The 17,213-nt window shown below is 49.5% G+C and overlaps 1 protein-coding gene across 9 annotated transcripts in view; it reads left to right on the forward strand.

Annotated features, from left to right (window-relative positions):
* NF1 (neurofibromin 1) overlaps positions 1–17,213 on the forward strand; it is a 3,279,657-nt gene that overhangs the window by 1,511,275 nt on the left and 1,751,169 nt on the right. For all 9 annotated transcript variants that reach the window (XM_069614617.1, XM_069614618.1, XM_069614621.1 and 6 more), the window contains exon 23: positions 1,624–1,707. In XM_069614617.1, coding sequence (XP_069470718.1) covers positions 1,624–1,707 — 84 coding nt within the window. The remainder of the gene's footprint in view (positions 1–1,623; positions 1,708–17,213) is intronic.

Raw genomic sequence — 17,213 nt, forward strand, 5'->3', positions numbered from 1 at the left:
GTATGCTCGCTTCCCTCAGATTCCTGTTGCCAGGGGCTACGGGAAGGCTTACCCTGTTCCGATATCTGCTATTGCGAAATAGCTCTATAGATCGCATCAGTGGATGCGTATCAAGTGTGCTGATTTCAAAATAAACACTCAAATAGGGTTTATGTGCTGTAGCCACTCTGTGGTAAATGCTGTCAGTGTAACTGATCTAACAGAGTTTGGTGTTAAATATTTCATATATTCACGATTGCGTCCCCGAAGCAAGCCTTTCATGTAAATGCACAGAATTACTTTAAGATGTCTGAATCTGTACATAATGACCTGTTAGTTGCATGGTGTTTCGTGCCCTTAGAATTGAGGCTGTGCACGGACTAGTGTCCCTACTACTGTGATCCGTCATAGAAAACGGAGTCAAATGTTCATTGTGTTAACTGCAATAATTCTCTAAGAAACTTGTGACCGTGTTTGGAAATGTAGGAAAATATAAGAAAATGTGAAAGAAAAATGTAAGATGAAATGAACATCTTAGTAGGTACTCAAAGGCTCATGCCACCACATGGGTATGGTGAGATCACTGTGGTAGAAATGTTGTTAGGCTAGGGATAGTAATGGTAAAGAGCCAAAAGGCTGGCACTAGGGTTAGACATTGAGAATTAAGATAATCCTCTGCACTTGTTCTCATGTGCCATAATGTTGGTCTGTTCATATGGAACACATGTAGTTCATCTCTTCATTAATTTTCCCTGGTGTTAGGGAATCCAGATGATCGATCCAATAGGTCTCTTTCTGGTCTAAACGTACGCTCACGTTCTCATGTGCGTTGTCCTGTGATCACATCAACTACTTGGAACCGTATTTGGTTGAAATTGTGTTGCTTGTCGCTATAATGTCTCACCACTGCTGAATAGATGTTATTTGTTCTCATTGCACCGTAGTTTCCCTTGGGGTTTGGATTGACCCACACAATGCCACAAGGGCATTTAATTGTGTAAATTATATTTGGTGTGTCACAGGTGGCGTAACTGTTGATCTTTATTTTTTCCCCTTTGCGTGGATGGTTGATTGTATGTATCTCCTTTACTCACAAAACTACATTTGCTGCAGTGGAGGCAGGGGAAAGTTCTTTTCCTTGATGAGATTGGTTATAATGCTGCCATTATAATGTTGTCCTGTCTATATTGTGTATCTGCAAAATGTTCCAAATAACAGAAGGACATGTACTTGTTTTTATGCATGCATACTGCATGTTTATTTCGGTGGGGAGTTATCGGTTTCTAAATGCCCTTGTTTTTTTGTGCTCGCATACCATCAGTTAGAAGACACTGCTCCCAGTCAATGTCCGGTATTAATAAATACCTAGCAATTAAAAAGGCATAATAATTTCATGAATTATTTGGCTCGTACTTAAAGAGTTGCTGCTTTTTTTCAATGTCAGCGAAGAAGTTGACCTCATTTATAGGTCCTAATTTCCTTGTCTTGGGTTGTGATTTGGCAGTTTGGACTACCAGTCACTTGTTTTAACATTTTGCTATGAATGCCTGACAAAAGATTGTTTATTAATTTTACACTTCAATGGCAGGCATAGTTTGGTTATAATCTACTGGTGTCTAATAGCACAATATCCTTGCTCAACAGAAATAAGATGGTCGAGTACTTGACGGATTGGGTCATGGGAACATCTAATCAAGCAGCAGATGAAGATGTAAAGTGCTTGACCAGGTAAAAACATCTAAAATCAGTTCTTTACCACAATATGTCATCACTAAATTGAAGCATGCTTGTGATTTTACTACTGTACCCTAATGCTAGTAACCAATTGTGTTTACGATAAACTTGTTTCTATGGACTTGAAACATTAGATTCTCCTCTTACAAGAAGTGTATATTAATGTTTTTTAAGTTATACTTGCGAGACAACACAGTTGCCTTACAACATATTTCCATGCAATGAGACTGATTCGCCCAAGTAATCAAGTCTCACTCTTGTTAAAACCATAAAGTTCCCGGGCGTATCAAAAATTATCATAGCGTAATCCTCTTGAACTAAAGAATAAAGATTTTCCAGAACAACTTCCTTGAAGTCTTAATTGTATTAAAGACACAGAGGCGAGCATTATGCTTCTTTCTTTCTTTATTTACCATAGAAAGAGCTCAGCAGCAAGTTTTGATGCACCCAAATAAAAAGATGTAGACATATATACATGGATAAGGTGCTGGAAAAACATACACTAGTAACATTGCACAAAGAAAATAACATTTATATGGTTTCCAGTCCATAGTGAACATTCACTGAAATAAAAACTCAATTTCCCAGCAAGCTAGGTCCAAGTTCATGTAAGGTCACTAAACGTGTGGCAGTAATCCTCCAATCACAGTATGTAAATCTCCGAAAATAGGGCTCAACAGTGAAGAAACTCCTCTTTCGAGGATGCGAACGTAGAACAAAACCATGAAGAAATATAGCTGTAGTTGTCAGCAGTGGACGTCCGTGGATATCCAAGGCACGTCAAGTCGGTTTATCCGAAGTCACTAGGAAGAAACGAGAAAAAATCAAGTGTTACCTGATGAATATATTTACCTTCTCCAGCATAGGGTCTGGCATGAATTCACATGCTCATGAATATTCCCCGTCGTCAGGCCGGGAATCGTCGGTAAAGAAAGAATCAGTATCAGTTTCGTTTCTGATCTGTCTTTCTTGGTAGTAACCAATCACTGATCTCTGGGTCATACTGCCCCAGCCAATGACTGCACTCTCCCTAAGCCCCTCCCCTGGCAGCCATCCTCAGATTTTTACCGCACATTCAAGTGTTGGGAGTCCTTGTGCTTTAGCTCTCGAGCTTTTACTGCGTTTTCGCACTTTTTCAGGAGATTTTTCTCATTTTTTCAGTTAATCGAGCCTCAAGCTCCACCGTTTCCACTTCCGATAACGGGGACCCGTTTCGGAATTTCTCTACGCCCCTCAAGGGTGAAGTTTTCGTCGAGTTACGCTTCTTGGAGGATTCCAGAAGATCGGTAGCCTACCTCAACGGACATGGCCCAGGACAAGGGAAGCTCGACGCCCGGATCCAAGCTATTCAGGAGCTGCCCAGGATGCGGATTGCAAAATGTTTTCAAGGAGGACAAGCATTCGAGATGTCTCTACTGCCTTCATGAGGACAAGACGCACGTGGAGAAGGACTGTGCCTTCTGCAAGAACCTGGCGGAACGGACCAAGCAAGATTGTCGTTCCCGCCTCGCTGCCTGGCTGGAGAAGGGCGCAGCAGGTGAGAAGGCGAAGAAAAAGTCTGAGCGGTCTTCTAAGTCCTGTGAGGGCGCCCCGGCGACAGGGGCCCAACAGAAGACCAAGCACCGCGTGTCCGCGGGCACCGGTAGCGCCGAAAGGTCGGGCTCCTCGGCTGCCAGGCAGGGCGCGACTTCCCTGGCACAATCAACCACGAGCCGGCGCTCTGGTTCGGGGAAGAGGAAGCCTGAGGACCCGGGTAAGCTTCAGGAGAAGCCCCGGTCAATCTCGAAGGGAGCCGAGGGGGAGCGAGGCGATGACCCTCCCCCCAAAGCGAAGGCCCAAGACGCACCTAAGGTGGTGAGGTCCTTGATCCAGCCGGCAAAGGCCTCTATTGAGGTTGTCGCAGCGGCCCTGGCGAAGCCGGCAGAGGCGGCCTCGGGGCCCAGAGTTTCCGTGCCACCGCAGAGGGAATCTTCTTTCCAGACCATCGTTAAGACCCCCGTGAAGACCCCGGCAGAAAAAGAGGGGGGGGGGCGGTGGCCATTACGGACTCAGATTCAGCCTCCGAGGAGGATCCGATGGAAACCGTGAAAGGCCTCAACGAGCGGTTCATAGGCCTCAACGAGAGGTTCGAGAAGGTTCGATCCCAGGGGAAGGTTCCCGCTGATGTGGTCGAAGATAGCAGCAATGGCAATAACGAGGGCCCAGTGGAGCAGCCAGCCCGTCCGTCGCAGCCATTACCCGAGCCCCAGGATAGCTTGGCGGCCATTTTGTTGGCGATCCAATCCTTATGTACTGAGATAAGGACGAGGTTACCACTGACCCCGACGGAGGATCCAGAACCAGGACCATCGGGAAGCCCTCCTAACAAGCGGAGGAGAGTCCACCGCGCTCTGCCCTTCGTGCCTTGCAAGGTCTGCGGACCCCGCATCCCCCTCGCCGGACCCTCAGGAGGATACAGCGACGGATACAGCGACAGGGACGGACGACGACGGCAGCGATGATACAACGGACATCCCCTCATCACCCCCACAGGCCCCTCCGTCCGACGAAATTGGCTCTTTTCATGCCATGATAGCCAGGGCATCCGAGCTCTTCCAGCTCTGCCCTAAGGAACAGAAAAAGGAAGGTTTTCTTTACCAACGGCGGGAGGCCAAGAGAATGACGGTCCTCGCTGTGCCGTTGCTCGACGACATCTGGGACGAGGGGCTGGTTATCCTCAAGAACCCTTCCACGACAACCGCCAAAAGGGACAGGTAAGAGAAGTAGTACCGGGTCCCCGATGCCGCCCCCTTGCGCCTCAGGGCCCAGCCCACGCCGGACTCTGTCGTCTCGGCAGCGGCCAAGAAGAAGGCAGCGAGTGCGGCGGCTTCAACTTCCACTTCCCCGCCGGACAGCGAGGGCAAGAAGTTGGACTCCATGGGACGACGAGTCATCTCGTCGGCGGCAACGACGATTAAGGCGACCAATGCCTTAGCGATTGTGGCCCGTTACGACAGGGAGCTTTGGTTCAAGATAGCTCCGCTGTTGGACTTCCTACCGGATGACAAGAGGGCGGAGGCCCTACAGATTCTGCAGGAAGGTGAGGTGGCGTCGGATCACGCCATAACGGTGGCAACGGACATTGCTGATACCGGTTTTCACCAACTGGGCAAGGGGGTTTGCCTCAGACGACGAGGATGGCTCAGGGCAACGGACTTTCGCCAGGACGTCCAGACCAGAGTGTTGGACATGCCGTTCGACGGCATCAACCTGTTTGGAAAGACGGTGGATGAGTCCCTCCAGGCCATCAAGACAGACACGGAAACAGCCTGAGCCCTAGGAGTCCTTCAGCAGCGGCAGCCCTTTCGGAGCACTGGAGGCGGACAGGGAGCCTCCAAGAGATCCAGCGGTGGCTCTTCTACTTACAGCCTGGTGGCCCGCTCCTCGTCCCAGGAGGGCTACAGGGGCTGCGGTAAGCAAGGAGGGTCTTGTCGTCGTCGGCAAGGAGGTGTCATGATCTCTGCTTCCAAAAGGTCAGGGTTTTCCCAACTCCCTTGGAAGCAGATCCATAACCCAGGTTCCGAGTGCCAACCAGTCCCAATTGGGACCTTTTGGACCCAGTCCTGGCGCCAGTGGCACCAGGCTCATAAATATGCCCAGTCCCAGCGCTGGAAGCGCCGGGCTCATAATGCTTGGGTGGACTTACCTTCAGCAGACCATGCTGCTTACTTGCCTGCCAGTTGAGCCTCTGATCCTCTTCTGTTTGGAACTACTTTTCCTGTTGGGTGGGGCTGGAGCCACTCCCTAGATTCAGAACACTGGAACTCTTCTGGAAGGCAGGAACTCTTTTCTTACCAGGAACTCTTTTCTTACTTAGGCGTGGCTGTGGAAGGAGACACCTAAGCACTACAGGAGGCTATTTAAACCACACCCGGTGGATGAATCTTGCTTTGCGTTATTCTGCAACCTCTGCAGCAGAACGCTCATCGTGTCTTCTGCATCCGGTCCTGGGCCTAAGGAAAAAGGCTTACCATCCTGAATCCAGTCTTCAGCAACACCTATAAAGACAAGAAAGAACAGGTTAGCATTCCGGCATCTGAAAGGCAAAGGCTTACCATCCTGAATCCAGTCTTCAGCAACACCTATAAAGCCAAGAAAGAACAGGTTAGCATTCCGGCATCTGAAAGGCAAAGGCTTACCTACTCTTCGTGCGCTCCTGAGGTCTTCACACTGCATTCCGGCATCTGAAAGACAAAAGTTTACCAACTCTTCGCACGCTCCGGAGGCATCTGAAAGACAAAACAAGGTGCGTTTAAAGACATTGGGGAACTTTAATACTCACGTGCCATTACTCCTTTCCACATCTAATCCAGTGGGTATTCCGGCACCCTGCAGCCGCTCCGAACTCGTACCTGCAAAATAAAAAAACAGTTAGAGCGCATAGTGAAGCAGGCAACAAGCGCTTACTTACGTGCTTCCAGGCGCTTCTATTCATCACACGGGCTCCATCTTCAACTCACTTCAGCCCGTCATCCGCCATCGCCGGAACCCTGCAAAACAAGAGACATCATTACTAAAGACTTTAAAGACATTTGAATGACTCGAAACTTACCGTTCGTGCAGTAAACGACGGACAGCAGTCCTCTGAAGTCAAGAGGCCTGCGCTACCTATCCAGTGAAGAAACTGGTTACAGCACCCTGCCCCGAGGCAGATGGAGAGCTCGGCATTCACTTACCTAAGGTGAGAGCGTTAACCTTTGGGGGTCTACAGGAGAGGAGAAGAGGAAAGAGATAGGGACACCCCAATAACCCCCGTTCATTAACCCCATATTTTCTATCTGCAGACATCTTACTCTACACGTCAGGCATACAGTGCACAGAGGTCCAGCCCAAAGAGCCAACCGGCTGCTACACATCACCTTTGAAGATACGGTAGTCGCCCAGTCAAGACCGGCGCCTCTGCGAGAATCAGGTGAGCGTTACAGGAGGCCAAAGCGGCAAGGCCTCTTCCAAGAAGGACTGAACTGGCCATAGCGTCGGGCCCCCACCGAAGCACCATGGTGGGAGGCCGGCTGACGAGGTTCGTCAGCGTGTGGGAGTCCATCTCCACCGACCGTTGGGTGCTGGACATCCTGGCCCGCGGACACTCGCTAGAATTTCAAAAGAAGTGCCCTCGCGTTCCTCCTGTGGCCAGGAAGGAGAATCACGCTCCTCAACTGCTGTTGGAGGTAAGGGCGATGCTCAAGAAAGGTGCCATCGAGCTAGTCCCCAAGAGGCTCCGGAGTATACTCAAGATACTTCCTCGTCAGAAAGAAGACAGGCGGTTGGCGCCCCATCCTGGACCTGCTTCGGTTGAACAAGTACATCAAGGCACAGAAATTCAGGATGGTCACCCTCCAGCACGTGCTGGGATTGCTGGAGGAGGGCGACTTCCTGTCGTCACTGGACCTGGAGGATGCTTACTTCCACATCCCCATTCTAAAAAGAGGCAAAGTTCCTCAGATTCGTAGTCCAGGGGCGTCACTACCAATTCAGAGCCCTGCCGTTTGGATTAAGGTCGGCACCCAGGGTGTTCACCAAGTGCCTCGCACCTGTGGTGGCGCGGCTGCGCCTGCAAGGGATCCACGTCTACCCCTACCTGGACGACTGGCTAATCCATGCAAGGTCAAGAGAATTCGCCATCGAACACACGGCGAGGACTGTCCGCCTGCTCACGGAGCTGGGATTCGCCATTAACTACCCCAAATCCCATCTGGTCCCGTCGCAGGTGGCACTGTTTCTGGGAGCGAAGCTCGATACAATGAAGTGATTGGCATCTCTGTCGGAAGAAAGGACAAAGGCCATTTTGGGCAAAGTGTAGCGCATGTTCGCCACGGATGTGGCCAGTGTGAGGTCCATCAAGTCCCTCCTCGGGATGATGTCCTCCTGCATCTACCTAGTGCCCCTTTGCAGACTTTGGATGCGTCCGCTACAAGAGTTCCTTGACGCCCGCTGGATTCAAGCGGCGGGCAGCTTCGAAGACAGGATCCCGCTCGACGAGCAGTTCCGTCGGGCGATTCTATGGTGGGGCGCCCGCGCGCACCTCACGGCAGGCATGGACTTTCAGGCCGCAGCGTATAAGGAGACGGTAACGACGGACGCCTCCCTGGAGGGATGGGGGGCCCACACCGGAGATCTCCACGCAAGAGGCCTCAGGCTCCCGGAGGAGAGGTCTCTCCACATCAACATCCTGGAGCTAGAAGCCGTGTTCTGTGCGCTCAAATCGTTCCTTCCGTCCCTCAAGGACAAAGTGGTGAGGATCTTCACCGACAACACCACCACGATGTTCTACATCCGGAAGCGGGGAGGTACCAGATCCCCAGCACTGTCCAAGGAGGCCCAGGATCTGTGGCACTGGCCCGTCACCCAGGGAATGTTTGTTTCCCTTCCACCTGGCAGGAATAAAAAACATAATCGCCGACTCACTCAGCAGGGAGCTGCATTCGTGCCACGAGTGGGAACTACGCCAGGACCAGGTGGATCGGCTCTTTCAACGGTGGGGCAAACCCCAGATCGACCTATTCGCGATGGCGACAAACTCCAAGTGCCAGAGGTTCGCCAGCAGGTTCACACAACCGAGGAGCATGGGCGATGCTTTCTCGTTCCCTTGGGACGGCCTGTTCCTGTACGCGTTCCCTCCGTTGCTGCTCTGTCTCATCAACCAGCTCGAGAGGTCCAGGTGCAGGATGATCCTCGTCGCACCGGCCTGGCCGAGACAGATCTGGTTCCTGGACCTTCTGGACTTGTCAGCGTCCCCACTCATCAAGCTGACGACGGACGCAGATCTTCTCTCCAGAGAAGGACGTGCCATTCTTCATCACAACCCGGAGTCGCTGAACTTGCAGGCTTGGCTCCTGCAGCACTAGAGTTTGGAGGATATGATATCCCGGCTGACTGCAGAGAGGTTCTTGCAAAAGCCAAGGCGTCCTCAACTCTTAAATACTATGGGCATAAGTGGAAGAGGTTCTCTGTCTGGTGCCGTGCACAGAAGATTAACCCTCTGCGGATTACGGCCCCTCAAGTATTTCCATACCTACTGTCGCTGGCCAAAGCTGGACTGGCTCACGCCTCCACCAAGATTCATCTGGCGGCCATCTCCCGAGACACCAGAACTACAGGACGGGCGTACTTGTGGTCTCATCGCCTGGTGAAGGAATTCATGAAGGGACTGTTCCGATCGTTCCCGCCGGTGAAGGCCCCTGCCCCGGCGTGGGAGCTCAACGTGGTACTGACCAGGCTCATGGGGGTACCATTTGAACCTATGCATTCGGCGCCGTTGAAGTTCCTGTCGTGGAAGACAGCATTTCTCATGGCCATCACCTCCGCACGACAAGTGGGAGGGATCCAAGCCCTATCTTGCAAGCCTCCATACTTGATTTTTCACGACACGAGGGTGGTGCTGAGGACGCACCCCTCCTTTATGCCCAAGGTGCCGTTGGACTTCCACCTCAACGAGCCCTTGGTGTTGCCAGTTTTCTTCCCATCGCCTTTGTCTCCAGCCGAGAGGACTTTGCACTCGCTGGATGTGCCTAGAGCGCTGAAGTTCTAGGTGGACCGCACGAAGAGTTTTCGGAAGACATCTGAACTTTGGACCTGTGAATCAGGGGAAGGCTCTCTCGAAGGCTTCCATTTCCAGATGGCTCTCCGGCTGCATCATGCACTGTCACCGGTTGGCAAACCGACAGCTGCCCGGTGGTCCGAGAGCCCATTCGACCAGAGCGATCGCTGCTACCACGGCGTTCCTGTCTGGTGTGCCCCTGCTGGACATCTGCAGGGCTGCTACGTGGAGGTCGACGCAGACCTTCACAAGATTCTACTGCGTCCAGGGTCGGCCAAGCAGTGCTGCACAACCTGTTCGCTTAAGGTGAGCCTGGTGCAGAGGTAAGAGATGCTTAATGTTGAGTTGTTGTATTGCTTAATGTTGAGCCTGTTGCCACCTCCCGTGGTTGTGCATGTGTATACTGCTATGTATTCTTATATTCATGAGCATGTGAATCCATGACGGACCCCAAGTTGGAGAAGGAACAAGTTGCTTACCTGTAACTGTTCTCCAGCATGGGTCTGGCATAGATTCACATGCGAACCGTGCCTCCTACCCCTCTGCGGCTCTTCACTTGGTCATACTGCCACTTTACGTGCTACCAAATCTGAGGATGGCTGCCAGGGGAGGGGCTTAGGGAGAGGGCAGTCATTGGCTGGGGCAGTATGACCCAGAGATCAGTGATTGGTTACTACCAAGAAAGACATTGATTGATATTGATTTTTTCTTTACCGAGGATTCCCGGCCTGACGACGGGGAATATTCATGAGCATGTGAATCCATGTCAGACCCATGCTGGAGAACAACAGTTACAGGTAAGTAACTTGTTCCCTATTTAGTATTTAAGGGCGGGAGAGAAAACTTAATTCCACTAGGATACATTGCATGTAATACAATGAATCCATTGCTTGCATAAGACATAGCACAACTGCATACATGCGTTGGTGTGCGCCCTGTATTTCTCTAGTCGGGCGGGATAATGCTTGCCTCATTGTCTTTAATAGAATTAAGACTTTCTAAGGAAGTTGTTCTGGAAAATCTTTATTCTATGGGAAGACCGGAGGCTCACATTATGCTTGTTTAAAGCTTACTTACCACTACAGATGCAGGTTTCTCTACCGGCTTCAGGTAGAATTGTTTAAATATAGACTCGCCTGCCCAGTCGGCCATTCTCATGATGTCCTCTAGACGCACTCCGACGTGAAAAGCCTTGGAGGCCATGGCACCTCTCACAGAGCGGGTGCCGAAAATATTCATATCTATTCAAGCCTGTGCAAGCATCAAGCACCAGTGTTGCCGTGGAAACCGCTTTATGTGGTTTGCAAAGTGCTATTAACAGTTGTCCGTTAGGAGAGGCCTTGAGTGGGGCAGTCGACTCCTTGTAGGTCTTCAAGCACTTGACTAGGCAAAGCTTAAGCTGCTCTGTAAAGGCGGGGTAAGAGATAACTCAAGAGTTGCATTTGGTCCACCTGGATATGTGAAACACTGCCATTGGGTGAAAAGGATCTGCCTGCTAGGTCGAGCGCCCTGACATCAGAGACTCTCCTGCAGGAGACCAAACATAGCAGCGTAGTAAGCTTACCGGAAAGAGTAATGTGAGATAACTCCTCGTTATGAGGCCAGGAAAGAAACAGATTTAGTACTCTGTTAACGTCTCAGTGTTTTGTAACGGGACAGAGGCGGTACTGATAGGCGGATGCCCTTAAGAAGTCTTCACACTAGGTGATGCTCACCAGTTGGCAGGCCCTCAACAAGGTCGTGACCAGCTGAAATTGCGGAGCGGTAAGCGTCAACTGTCCTGTAGGCAAGGCCCGCTCTACTAAGGAGGCCAGAAAATTCAAAATGTCCTCTATAGGCGCTGAAACCGTATGGATCCCTCGGTCCAAACACCAGCATCCCCATGCGCTCCAGGAGTTAGAGTATCTCTTGTAGGTAGCAGGGGCCCAGCTCTTTTCGATGAGAGTAACTGCCTGGAGAGATGCCTGGAACTCTCCATCTTGACCTGAAATCCTGCAGAATGAATGACCTGCTGAGGAGAAGAGGGTGACGTTGGCCCGCTGGACCCATGAGGAGATCTGGAGACTGGTGTAGTAGGATTGGAAAATCAGAGGAAAGTGCCCGAAGAACTGGATACCAGGTCTGAGATGTCCAGACCAGGGCTATGAGGACAAACTCTGCCTGTTCCTGACGGGCCTTTGCCAGGGTCCTCGCTATCATGGTGATGGGGGGGGGAAAGACGCAAAGAATCCCTCCGGTCCACCACTGTAGAAATGCATCCGTTGCTACGGCTGCTGGATCCGGCCTACAGCTGTAAAATTCTGGAAGCTGGGTGTTGAGGTGGGAGGCAAAAAGGTCCTTGGACATTGGGCCCATGCTTGTTGAAGCCGGCAGAAGATCTCTCGCTGTAGTCTGTGGAGTGGCGGGAGTGCCAATCTGCGACTACATTCCTGAGACCTGGAAGATATTCCGCTTTTACTGAAATGTGGTGTTCCATACAGAAGTGCCAAAAATCCTTGGCTAGTTCTGCTAGCGGCCTTGACTTGGTGCCGCCCAGGTGATTGATATACCTTACTGCAGAAATGTTGTCCATCTTGAGTAAGATACAGCAACTCACTCTGTCTCTGGTGAATGAACGCATGGCGAAGGAACCTGCCAGGAGTTCCAGGCAATTTATGTGCATGTCTAATTCCTGAGTGGACCAAGTTCCCCCTGTGGCTACTGCCCCGCACCTCGCACCCCAGCCAGAACGGCTGGCGTCCAACTCTATTATGATGTCTGCGGCGGACCCAAAGATCGCCTGGCCGTTCCAGGCCTCCATATGAGTGAGCCACCAGACGAGCTCTGTCTTTGCCTGTGGCGATGGAGTTAGGCGTTGAGAGTAGGAGAGGCTTCGTCTGAGATGTTGTCCTTTCAGTCTCTGCAATTCCCGGTAATGAAGGGGGGGGCTGTGAAATATCGCCTGTATGGATGAGGACAATAGACCTATTATCCTCGCTAATTCCCAGAGGGAGATGACGTTCCTCTGCAGAAGCCTGAAAATTTCCCGACGCGTGACGTGTAGCTTGGCAGCAGGCAGGCGGAGTTGCGAAGTTTGTGTGTCCACAATGAACCCTAAGAACTCCAGGTTCCTGGAGGGGCAGAGAACTGATTTCTCCCAATTGATGAGAAAACTAAGGTTGTGCAAAATATCTATGGCGAGACAGGCTTGTTGTTGCACCTGAGCCTGGGATTGAGCCATGAGAATGATATTGTCCAGATATATAATCAGTTGGACACCTTTCTCTCTGAGATGAGCTACTACAGGATGTAGAAGCTTGGTAAAAGCCCAAGGAGCTGAAGAAAGCTCAAAGGGCAAGCTCGTACATTCCCAGTCCTGACCCTGCCAGGTGAACCTGAGAAAACTCAAGTGTGCCTGATGGATGGGCACTTCCAGATAGGTGTCCTTGAGGTCTAGACGAACCAGCTAGTCCCTCTGCCTCAAGATGTCTGAGCATGTGAATGCCCTCCATTTCGAAATGTCGGTATATTATGAAATCATTCAAAGCCTTGATTTATTACTGGACGCACTTTTTGTTTTCTGTGAACCAGTAAGATGGGGCTGAAAAATCCACCCGGACAAGAGCACGGGCGTATGGCCCGTTTCTGGTGAAGCTGAAGTATCTTGCTGTCTAGCGCCGCTGCGTCCTCGACAGACATAACTATCTGCGTGGGGTGATAAGCTTGGAAAGGCTGAGCAAAGAACTCTCGGTGCAAACCTCGCACTGCATTCCGAATCCAGGCATCCCCTGATAAGGCATCCCAAGCCTGCGCAAAAATAGCTATTCTTCCCCCTATGGGTGACTGTGGCGCAGACGCTGTTACAGTTGCACTGACCTGTGGGTTGTTGGGCAGGATATCTGGCTGCTCTCCTCCAGCTGCGCCCTCTTCCACGTCACCTGGAAGGGAAGAAGGTTTCTGAACGATCTTACCAGTTTTTGTGGTGGTCCCTTGTATGCTAGGGTCTCTTGTCAAAGGAGTATCGGCCGGGGGACTGATCCTGTAGAACATTTTGGATGCAAATACTGTCTTGATAGAAGCTGCCTTGTTCAAGGCAGTGAAGGTACCGACGAACTTCGCCATCTCTTTGACGAAGGGGTCTCCGAATAAACGTCCCTGAGCAGCTGGCCCACATTCAGTCTCCTCCAGTTCCCCCAATTTCGGGTGTATTTTTACGAAGATGCTCTTTCTACGCTCTGTAGAAATTGCACAGTTGGCATTCCCTAGCATGCAGAGTGCCCAGCCTGGGAGAATGGCGGGGTCTATGGGATTGCCTGTTTCAATAGCTTCTTTGGCTAAATCCATGATTTTTGCCAAGGGTCCTATGATATCCAGGACCTTGTCTTGACAAGAGCGCCAGGCACGGTCGATGCCCTTTTTCGGGTCCTTCACGTTCTTCCCAAGGAAGGTTATAATTTTGGCATCCAATTCACGAGTCAACGCCACCTTGCCAGGAATCTCTGGCCGAGGACATTCTTTCGAGCGGAGTTTAGCTCAGACTTCTTTCTCCAGTGGCCGTCTGTCTGGTCTTAATATATTCAGTCGCCGTGGATGACGGTTCCCAGTCAGTTGACCTGGGATGGACCAAATATTCCAGAGAGAACATACCCTCAAAAGAAGGCTGCCGTCCGGAAGCCTGCCTGGGAGTAGGGACTGCCATATTCCCAGAGGTAGAGGGTTTAGACCCTAAGGTATGTTCGTCCTCCTCAGAGGATATGCAGGTCTGATCTTCATAGTGACGCACCCCTTCGATATAGTCGTCATCATTGCCCCGCTGGTCTTCCTCCGGGCCCGAGGGTCTGCCACCCTCATTGTCTCCCTCGGGGTGAGAGGGGTAATATATTGGAAGGGGCTTCCTTCCTAGTAAGAAAGGCTTTCTTAAGCCTGGAGAAGGTGTCTCATATGGCAGTTGTGGCTTGATCAGGCTGGCTCGGGTGAGGGTGTGGGGGGGGTTAAACAGTCCTTACTCTTGCGAGCCGGTGTACATCCCCCATCTATCGGGTGCTTTCTCTTATGGGTTTTTTTTCTACCCAGCTGAGGCGCTGTTTAAAAATGCTCCTCCATGCTGTCTAAGCGATGTTGAATAGGTAACAGCATTTCACATACAGCCTTCTTTATAGAGGTTTTCACAGAGGTTCCTAAAACCCTCTTGAAACTATCCACCATGGCCACATCATTATATTCATAAGTCTCCTCCTCCTTAGCTCAGACCAGGCTTGATCATCCTGAGGGGAGTATTGTGCTGCCATTACAAAACTTGCAGCTTTTCTTTTTTTTTTTTTTTCTTGTGTTATTAAACTGCCTTCTCTCTACCCACAAATTCCTGTGAGGAAGAATCATTCTGTTTCTTTTTTCTAAATGCAAATTTCAATGTTATAATGCAAAATAAGGCCTTAATAATGCAAATCCTTGGAGAGCTTCTCTCTCCGACGTTCGAGCTCCTAAAATCCGTTGGGGAAAACAACGGAAACACGTAGCGTGAGTGGCGGAGTAGAAAAAATCACAAAGAGGGAGCAGGAGCTCACTCTTGTATGCTCGCGTGCAATTGCTGTGATACGCTTCACGTGGCTTCCTCTTCCCTCACGGAACGTTGGAGAGAGAAAGGGGAGGCGAGCGCAAGCGTCCCTCAGAAAGCCCAACAGCTGCGGGCAATCTTTGGAGCAATGCTCCCTTGGGAAAACAAAAATCTCTGACGCCGGTTTTAAGAGCAGTAACTGGCGTCGAAGTGAGTCACAGGCCACAAGAGATGACGCACTCAAATGAAATATAAACACGAGCTAAGTGAACAGCGTATATAATGCTATGAACAAAAGGCAGGCAGTAGCATCATAATAAGGCAATATAATTATGTCGCAACAAGTATACGCGCTTTTAGTAAATGACAAAAAAGATATCAGGAAAAGAAAATGGACTTATCTTGCTGTGAGCCCTATTTTGGAGGGGTTTACCTACTGTGATTGGAGAATCACTGTCACATGTTTAGTGACCTTACTTGAACTTGGACCTAGCTTGTCTGGGAAATGGAATTTTTATTTCAAGAAACCATATAATGATATTTTCATTGTGTAATGTTACTAGTGTGTTTTTTTCTGCACCCTATCCATGTATAGATGTCTACATCCATTTATTTGGGTGTATCAAAACTTGCTGCTGAGCTCTTTCTATGGTAAATAAAGAAAGAAAGGGAAACATAATGTGAGCCTCTGGTCTTGACATAGAATAAAGCTACATTTGAAATGAGATGTGTATTGTCTCATAAGAAAGATATGTTAGAATGGTCAGACAACCTTGATTTATGACTCTGACCTTCATCTGTTCAACCTTAATTTTAAAAACATTTCTTGACAGATCTCGGGAGCGCATGCCTATAGAATTGCTTGCCCTCAATTTCACAAGAGAAGAATACTAAGGTGTTTTTTGAAGTGAGATTGTCAAGTCAGAAGTAAGACTGTGCCCTAAAATGATACCATACTCATTTATTTAGTGGAAGCCAAGAACATTTATCCATATGTTCCTTGCCTCTGTACAGATTTTCCCACGCGGCCTAGTGTTACTTATTGAGATCATGCTCCCCCAATTTTCGACCAGTTAGTTCAAACAAATGCTTTTAAAATAGCTTCCTTTTTCTCTCCTGTTCTAACACAGTATAATCCCCTAATGTATTCACTGTTTCAGTCTATGCATCGCCGATTGCAATCACAAGGTAGATTCTGAGGCCCTGGCTCTGTTAAAATGGCTTCAGTAGCAATAGACACAAAACAGCCTGACAGAATATGCATTTAAAAAACCTCACCTTTTTTAGGTTGTCTCAGACTTGGTAACCACCTTTGGACCAATTATGGTTTCATACAGTCATTGGCTGTGCTTTTGATGAGCCACCCGCCCCCCAGTGCTATGGATAATTCCCACTCCCACGTTGTATATTAAATGTATGAATTACTTTTGGTGCTCTCATAATGGCTTAAAATGTGTGTACCACCTGTTATTGGTGTAGAAAAGCTGGCCCAGGTATGTAAGCTTGGCAATTGTCTTTTATTGGTAAGTTGTCTAAATACTATTTACCATGGGAGTTCCCTTTGCCGAAAACCTGCCTTTCTTTAGCATGGATATTAAGTCCATATGTTGCAAATATTTTTACAACACATTTAGCAATTTCTGTAGTCCCTTTGGTGTTTGCTATGGGATCACCACAGCAACAGCATAGGTCCATGCCGGGTAAAAGTTCCCTAAGAATCTTAGGCAACACCATCTTCTTAGATCTGTGATTTTGGGTGCGCAACTAAATATTTGCTTAACAATAAAGGTGCCAGATCTCAGCCTTGCTTTAAACCATCGTCAACTGGTATCCAGTGATAATGTCATAGGGGAATGGCCACCAGGTGGCGACATTTCCCTAACAATGCACCCTCCAGACAATCACTTTCCCCAAACATTCTAGGATTGGAGGTAATATGATACCCCTCCTAGAATATTTGGGGAAAGAATTTTAGAGGTCAGGGAAATAAAGCCTACCTGGTGACTTTCACGACAACATTATCACATGGAACCCTTCAACTGAAGTCCCAAGAGTATTGGAGGTGATTATTTTACACACTGCCATCCCCTGACGGCCTTTCTGTGAGATCTGCATCAAAATATTTCCTATGCGTGCACCTCCTGTGCAGTTTGCCGGCTGGCCATGCCATATTCTAGGGGACACACAGAAAAATCATCCTGCACCTTTCCTGTCCACCACCACAGACTTCTCTTTAGGTCTAATCCGAGGGACAGACTCCCCAGAATCCACTACCTTCCCTTACGCCCCTTGTTAGGAAACCAAATAATTTTGGCAACTTTCCAGTTTCTATAGACCCCCAATCATTTGGCTTTGGTTTCAAACCTTTTCTGGCCTTTTGAGGGAAGTAAA

This window comes from Ambystoma mexicanum, chromosome 9 (assembly GCF_040938575.1).
Source record: "Ambystoma mexicanum isolate Mex_15411 chromosome 9, UKY_AmexF1_1, whole genome shotgun sequence".
NCBI lineage: Eukaryota > Metazoa > Chordata > Amphibia > Caudata > Ambystomatidae > Ambystoma > Ambystoma mexicanum.